At 34.9% G+C, this 8,124-nt stretch overlaps 1 protein-coding gene across 1 annotated transcript in view; it reads left to right on the top strand.

Moving 5' to 3' along the window:
* The first annotated feature begins 579 nt into the window (after nt 1–579).
* PLCL2 (phospholipase C-like 2) overlaps nt 580–8,124 on the top strand; it is a 44,931-nt gene continuing 37,386 nt past the window's right edge. Inside the window, exons 1-2 of the mRNA XM_009705130.1 lie at nt 580–3,063; nt 6,518–6,721. Coding sequence (XP_009703432.1) covers nt 628–3,063; nt 6,518–6,721 — 2,640 coding nt within the window. The 5' untranslated portion in view covers nt 580–627. The remainder of the gene's footprint in view (nt 3,064–6,517; nt 6,722–8,124) is intronic.

Below are 8,124 nucleotides of genomic sequence, written 5' to 3'. Positions count from 1 at the left end.
GTACTGTTAATGTCTTGTATGCTTAGATTAGGACAGTGTCCTATGGATTTTATGTAGTTAATTGCGTATTAGTATTTCTCTGGTGTTCATGAGGACCCTGTCGGCATGATATTAAAGCATTATATTCTGTACTGACAAAGTTCAGCAAGTGTCTGTAGGACTGTATAAGGACTCAGAGGAAACCTTACTTCCTACTGCCTTGGCTGTGGAACCCATTATCTCTGTAAGTAGGTTATTACTGATAAAATAAAATGCATTTATAAAGCATTATTATTTCATTAGCATTCAAAACTTGCTTTGTTTAATCTTGTGTTCATAGAAAATACTTTAAAAAAAAAAAAAGAAAAAAAAGACCCCGGAGGATTACTTATATAGGCAAGAACAAGCATTAAGCCATTATTACTATTTTCATTTGTGATGATTCCAATAAGAATTTCCATCTTACTGGTTGTTGCACAGGTGCTAAACCTTTTTGAACTATTTTATGAACTTTTCAGCTTTAAGTTGAAACCTATTTCGATGTTGAGCAAAATCATGCTGATACATGTTTTCTTTTTTCCCTCCCTTGTTTACCAGGATGGTACGAAACAAAAGCGAGAACGGAAAAAGACTGTGTCATTTAGCAGTATGCCAACTGAGAAAAAGATCAGCAGTGCAAGTGACTGTATAAACGCAATGGTTGAAGGCTCTGAACTCAAAAAGATTCGATCCAACTCCAGGGTATATCACCGATACTTTCTTTTAGATGCAGATATGCAGTCTCTACGCTGGGAACCTTCAAAAAAGGATTCTGAAAAAGCAAAGATTGATATTAAATCAATCAAAGAAGTAAGAACAGGAAAAAATACAGATATTTTTCGCAGCAATGGAATATATGACCAGATATCAGAAGACTGTGCATTTTCAATTATATATGGCGAAAACTATGAGTCACTAGATCTTGTTGCTAACTCAGCAGACATTGCAAATATTTGGGTTACTGGCTTAAGATACCTGATTTCTTACGGAAAACATACTCTAGATATGATAGAAAGTACTCAAGATAATATGCGGACTTCATGGCTTTCACAAATGTTCAGTGAATCAGATACAGATAATCTGGGACATATACCCCTGTGTAATGCTGTACAGTTTATAAAAGATTTAAATCCTGGTTTAAAAACTAACAAAATTGAACTGAAATTCAAGGAGTTACATAGGTCCAAGGAAAAAACTGGTACTGAGGTAACAAAAGAAGAATTTATTGAAGTTTTTCATGAGCTTTGTACCAGACCTGAAATCTATTTCCTGTTGGTTCAGTTTTCAAGCAATAAAGAATTCCTAGATACCAAGGACCTCATGATGTTTTTAGAAGCAGAACAGGGTATGGCACATGTCACGGAAGAAATAAGCCTTGAAATTATTCAGAAATACGAGCCAGCCAAAGAGGGCCAGGAAAAGGGTTGTCTTTCTATAGATGGGTTTACGAATTACCTTACTTCACCAGACTGCCACATATTTGATCCAGAACATAAAAAAGTTTGTCAAGATATGAAACAACCTTTATCTCATTATTTTATAAATTCATCTCATAATACATACTTGATAGAGGATCAGTTTCGAGGGCCTTCTGACATCACAGGTTACATTCGTGCTCTTAAAATGGGTTGTCGAAGTGTTGAGCTGGATGTATGGGATGGTCCAGATAATGAGCCTGTGATTTACACAGGGCATACAATGACGTCACAGATTGTCTTCCGTAGTGTGATTGACATTATTAACAAGTATGCATTTTTTGCTTCAGAATACCCTCTTATTTTGTGTTTAGAAAATCATTGCTCTATTAAGCAGCAGAAAGTGATGGTACAACACATGAAGAAGATTTTGGGGGACAAACTACATACACAGTCTCCAAACATTGAAGAGTCTTATCTTCCATCACCAGAATCACTGAAAGGGAAAATACTAATTAAAGCAAAGAAGCTTTCCTCTAATTGTTCTGGACTAGAGGGAGATGTTACAGATGAAGATGAAGGAGCAGAAATGTCACAGAGAGTGGGGAAAGAGGGGGTAGAACAGCAAAACTCAATGACGGGGAAACGATTTCAGCTCTGCAAAGAACTCTCCGAGTTGGTAAGCATATGTAAATCAGTTCAGTTCAAAGAGTTTCAAGTTTCATTTCAGCTCCAGAAGTACTGGGAAGTGTGCTCATTTAACGAAGTGCTTGCTAGCAAATATGCCAACGAAAACCCAGGAGACTTTGTAAATTATAACAAACGTTTTCTTGCGAGAGTTTTCCCTAGTCCTATGAGGATTGACTCTAGTAATATGAATCCCCAGGACTTTTGGAAATGTGGTTGTCAGATAGTAGCAATGAACTTTCAAACGCCTGGCTTAATGATGGATCTTAACATTGGTTGGTTTCGACAAAATGGAAACTGTGGCTATGTCCTTCGTCCTGCTATCATGAGAGAAGAAGTATCCTTCTTCAGCGCGAATACGAAAGACACTGTGCCTGGAGTTTCGCCTCAGCTGCTTCATATTAAAATCATTAGTGGGCAAAACTTTCCTAAACCCAAAGGATCAGGTGCCAAAGGTGATGTTGTGGATCCTTACGTCTATGTTGAAATACATGGAATCCCTGCCGACTGTGCAGAACAAAGGACGAAAACTATGCATCAGAATGGGGATAATCCAATTTTTGATGAAAGCTTTGAATTTCAAATAAATTTACCAGAACTAGCTATGGTGCGTTTTGTAGTACTGGATGATGATTACATTGGGGACGAGTTTATCGGGCAATACACTATTCCCTTTGAGTGTCTACAGACTGGTTATCGGCACGTTCCTCTGCAGTCTTTAACTGGTGAAATTTTAGCTCACGCTTCCTTGTTTGTGCATGTGGCCATTACTAATCGAAGGGGTGGTGGGAAACCTCATAAGCGGGGCCTCTCGGTGAGGAAGGGCAAGAAATCAAGGGAATATGCTTCTATGAGAACATTATGGATTAAAACAATAGATGAAGTGTTCAAGAATGCTCTCCAACCTATTCGAGATGCCACGGATTTGAGAGAAAATATGCAGGTACAGTTTTTACAATGAATTTATCAGTTTTTGTGTGTATTTTTGTATTATGATACATATGGAATATATGTTTTTAAGAGTCTTGCTGCATTTTCTAAGTAAAGTTATTCAAGTCTAATGCTGAACAGCTTTAAAAATGGATTATGTCAGAGCAGCCTTTTAGGTGATACTGTCTACTGAGGTAACCTTGGATGCGTATGCATGTTTTATTGAACATGAACTGAGAATATGACTCCATTGTTAGAACTCAAACCTGTTGACTTGTCCTGTCTTTGAAGGAATGTTACATATACACTAGAAGAAAGTATGGCAATATTTTAGTTTTAGAAAATTAAGTTAAGTAGAAATGCAGGAGGAAAATACAGCTGATAGAAAAGGAGACTTTACTGCTTAGTAGAAAACTGCTTTTACATGAAAGCATGTTTAGCACAGCTTCACTGAGGTTTTTTTTTTTTCCTCAATCCCAAATAGAAGGCAGTACTTTCAGAGAGACTGTTTGTTTTCCATGGTTCTTCCTAGCAACAATGTGTTAGAAATACATGGCATTAGCACTAAAGTATTAGAGGGCGTCCTCTAGAAGAAATTACCTTGCCTTAAAGGTCATGTATAGTAAACACATTGAATTTCAGGAAAAAGTACAGGCTGAGGTGCTTGTTTTTGTGGAAGCCAAGAGATCCCACTTCAAAAATGCACTGTTTGGAGATTCCAGTAAAGATTCCAGGTAAATAAACTCTTTTAGACGTAGATTAAAGTGAGTTGTACAGTTGTGTTTTATTTATTAAAGCTTTAACTATCTATAAACTTCTGATGGAATACTAGCAGTGATCAAAAAAATTAAGCATGAGTAATTTCAAATTAAGTGACCTATTAAATCCTCTTACTCTTAGGTAATGTTAAGGGGAAACTGATTAAAGGAGCTGTTTCAGACTTGATTCTAGATTTTAAAGGCACATCAGTGTAGATAAATTTTCTTCTATGAATAATCTTATATTGAAGAGATTTTAATAGTAACACAGTTTTGAAAGTAATTTTTCTTCATATGAAAGAAGAAATTAGTACAGCATTATGAAGTTCTCCCATTCCACTTGGTATATCAAGACTGCTATACTAAAAGATTATTAAAAAAATACAGGGATGATATTTTGAGTCATAAATGTTTCACATTGTGGGCTACATATAAAGTGAACTTTACCTGTAGTTAACCTATTGAAGGCTAGAATTCTGTCATATAAAGGATACTGTATTTTAAGATACCTTTTAAGGAAGAGCTGAACCTAAGACTTGAGGAAACAGTGAAAACATAACAGTTTTTGTAGCTACTTTAAACTCTTTACTGTGCATGCTGCAGTACTTTTCCAGAACGGATATAATTGAAAACAGACGCTACAGTGTGATTTCTTTGAACACGAGATACTAAATGGTATTTTATGTATTTTATTCTGTCAGCTTGAAAGTTGTGCTATAAACTAAATTCATCATTATCATCTTCTCAAAATGCTATCAAGAAGGTATTTTACGTACATGAGGGAATATTAGTTTTACATAGCTTTACTGACAGATTATATAATGTGCACAATTTAAACTCTGCTTTACAGCTAATAAAAGTAAATAAACCACTCAAAATAAATATCAACTTATGTCAGGGAATGTGAGATTTGTTTAATTTTTATATTACTGAAATTTTGCATTATCAATTGTTTTGATTTTTATGATGCAGAAATAATGTCAACACAAACCAGATTATAAAGAGAAAAGTTGTTTTTTTTAAAAAATATAAGATGGAAGAATAGGAAAAAAGAAAGTGTGCAGCAGTAAGTTTAATGGTTTCTCTGAATCTACATACAAATAGATAGCCTTTTTTCTTCATTGCTAGGTACTACATTACCGTGACAAAAGCTGATGTCATAACTTCTTGTTACATATTAATTACTGATGAAAGTATAACATGAGTGATTAAACTGGATGTGATGTTGCATGTTTAAATTGCTTGACAGTATGAGGGGTAGTCTCTCTGGATATAGGGTTGGAAGTCGAAAGGCAAGAGTTATAGCTGTAGTTCTGTCCCATCTGGCGTTAGTTAATATATATGTTCCCTGAGTCCTCGTTAACCTCTCTGTAAAATTGTTGTTCATAGACTTACCCATGATGTTTATCTCAAACAAAATCTGCTTTAATGGACTTCCTAATGTCTGTCTTTTCAGCTATGTAATTATTGTGTCATTAAGGTGTAGTCCAGTTAATAAAAGTAGTTTTGGTTTCCTGGACATTTACCAGATGCTACTAAACATTTACGTAAAGTACACTGTAAGTGACTGTAGCAGATGTAATTTAGTATTCACATAATTTTGCATGAATATGCTATATATACATGCTTTGAAGACTACTTTGAGTATTTTGTTTCATAAAGGAACAGCAAAATATTTCATGTTTGATTCCTGTTTGCATTAAGGTTGGCATTATGTCTCTCTAAGAAACTTGTCCACAAGTGAGTCTTACCATGGCAGCAAGATGGAAAATGGTTTTGTTTAAATGAAAATCTTGTATCAGATACCCTGCTTGGGTAAGACATGAGAGAAAGGAGAACTTGAGCACATTTGTAACTTAAATATACCATGTTTTTTGTTTTTGTTTCCTACAGGAACACAAACTCCAGACCTGCCATAGATCACCAGCTCCCACTTGGTACAAAAATCTTAAATTCATTATAGTGCTGAGAATATTCCCATCATGGAATTTCAGTGGCTACTTGGAGTCACATTGTATTTCCAATATTGGAAATTTTCGTCAAGTTTAAACATATGGTTTTATGTTCTACCATATTGGATATAAAAATACAAATATAGTAAGTTTTAGAGAAACGTACAAAATTGGTGTTTATATTAAAGTACCTTAAAAATTCATTTAAGTGTGATTCTGTGATAGGAATGACATCAGTAGTGGGGTGCTGGGTTTGTGAATCACACCAAATGGGAGCCAGCAGATCCACAGCACGTCTGGACTATAGTTCAGGTATGTTTAAAGTTACAAATGGGCTGAATTCCTCCTTCCACTTCACTTTGCTTATTTGGAACATTCAGCATCTAATATTTTATTTCTTTTCATGGCATTTTAAAAATTACTTTGAAATGTCTTATAGAATTTTTCAAAACATATAACCAGTATGTTTTAGAATTCATTTATTTGCATGGTTAATTTTAGTAGTGTTAGAGATAAGACATACTTGTTCTGAATAGATGTCTTTTTTTTCTGCGGCAAGTACTGAATTTGGTTTGAATTTTTAACATTTTTGGTAAAGTATATTGGTTGCTTTGGAGAACTGCCAGTTCTTCAGGGAAGAGCTGTGGTAATTCCACGTTGTAGTTCAACTGTAACAGTGAAGTATTTTATCCTGAAAGAATGAGATATTAAAATTCATATTTAACTGTAAAGGAAACTCTTTCTTTCCTTTTTGCAGAATGCAGTAGTTTCATTCAAAGAATTATGTGGCCTCTCTCCTGTAGCAAATCTTATGCAGTGCATTTTGGCAGTGTCTATGCGCTTGGTTGGGCCTGATAATACACCCTTGGTAGTACTGAATCTCAATGATCAGTATCCGACTATGGAGCTCCAAGGGATTGTTCCGGAGGTCTTGAAAAAGATTGTAACAGCATATGACATGGTGAGTAGTCCTTTGTGGTTATTTTATATGCTATTTGAAAGACTTTCTTTTTATAATATACAGTACCATGCCTGCTTTGAAAGGTCATTTTAACCTGTGACTTCCTATTTCATGCTTCATTACATGTGCTTGAAAGTCATTCTCATGAATGCACAGCAACTGATAGTGTTTTCATATTGAGTAGAACATAAGAGATTAATATACTGCATGCAAATACGTGTTTATACACTTCAGAAGGCAAAGTGGTTATAATCAAGAGGATTTAACATGAAGAGGATGTATTTATTTACCTGTTTTGCTGTAACTTGAAACTTTTTGCGTATCTATAAACCTCTTACATTAATTTGCTACTTTACATTTTCCAGTTTGTGAACCTTGATTTCTTTTGGCTTTCACTCAACATAGAAGAGCAAAATGTCAGGAACTGCTTTTAGGAATTGTTGTTTTATAAGCACCTTGAAATGTTAAATTCTACACATGCTTTTTAATTTTCCTTTGCTGTATCTTTCTTACAAATCTCATTTGATTAGGCATTTTTACATCTGTAAGCAGCTGTAATGTTAACTTCAGCCCTTACATGTCAGTAAATATGTCAATTGTGTCTTTAGAGTCTGGAAACTAAACATTTTGCAAGAAGGAAGGAAGAACTAATACACTGAGAAATACTGATTTTTACATCTGCCTTGCATTAATTTAAAGTATGGAAGAAAGCTCCAGGCGAGTGTGATTTGAAATGTCCACCTTACTTCCACTGAAGTAATCTGGCACGGAGTAATTGAGCCTTTATTTATTTATTTAGTAATTTCTTTAATTTGATATATCATCTGACAATAAGTAAACATTTCTAGGATAGTTTTGCATTAATTTTGTGCGCTAAAGCGAGAAACCTCACCTGGCAGGATCAAGTCACTGTGCTAAAACAATCCTTACTATTTAAAGAAAGAAAATGAAGGAAAAGAAACCGGTAGCCCAGTTCCTTAGATATCTTTTAAACTGCTTTCTAAAGAAAAAGAGTTCATGTCGTTTGGTGGTGATGTAAATACAACAGAATTTGATGGGAATGGTAGAACAGTTACAAGAAGATAATGGTATATCCTCTTAGTGGTAGTTTATAGGATATCACTATAATTAGGGTGCAAACAAGCTTGATTGTTGGGATTATACCTGTAACATGTACATAATGAAGTTCTGTCTTGTTGTTGGAGATGTCTCTACATGCAGTTTGTTCTGATGTTGTGATGCTGCTTGTTAGTTATTAAACTATTCCAGATACTTAAAATCTTTTTGTAAGTCTGGATTAAATTTTTCGTTTGAATGGCACTTGGAGGTGACTCATGACTCCAGAAATCTTTAAAATCCAAGTTCGGTTTCCTCTTTGTCTCCAACATATGTGTCCGTGCCGT

This window comes from Cariama cristata, unplaced genomic scaffold, assembly GCF_000690535.1.
Source record: "Cariama cristata isolate BGI_N322 unplaced genomic scaffold, ASM69053v1 scaffold6518, whole genome shotgun sequence".
NCBI lineage: Eukaryota > Metazoa > Chordata > Aves > Cariamiformes > Cariamidae > Cariama > Cariama cristata.
Note: the sequence above shows the minus strand (reverse complement) of the source record. Positions and strands in the feature narration are given on the sequence as shown.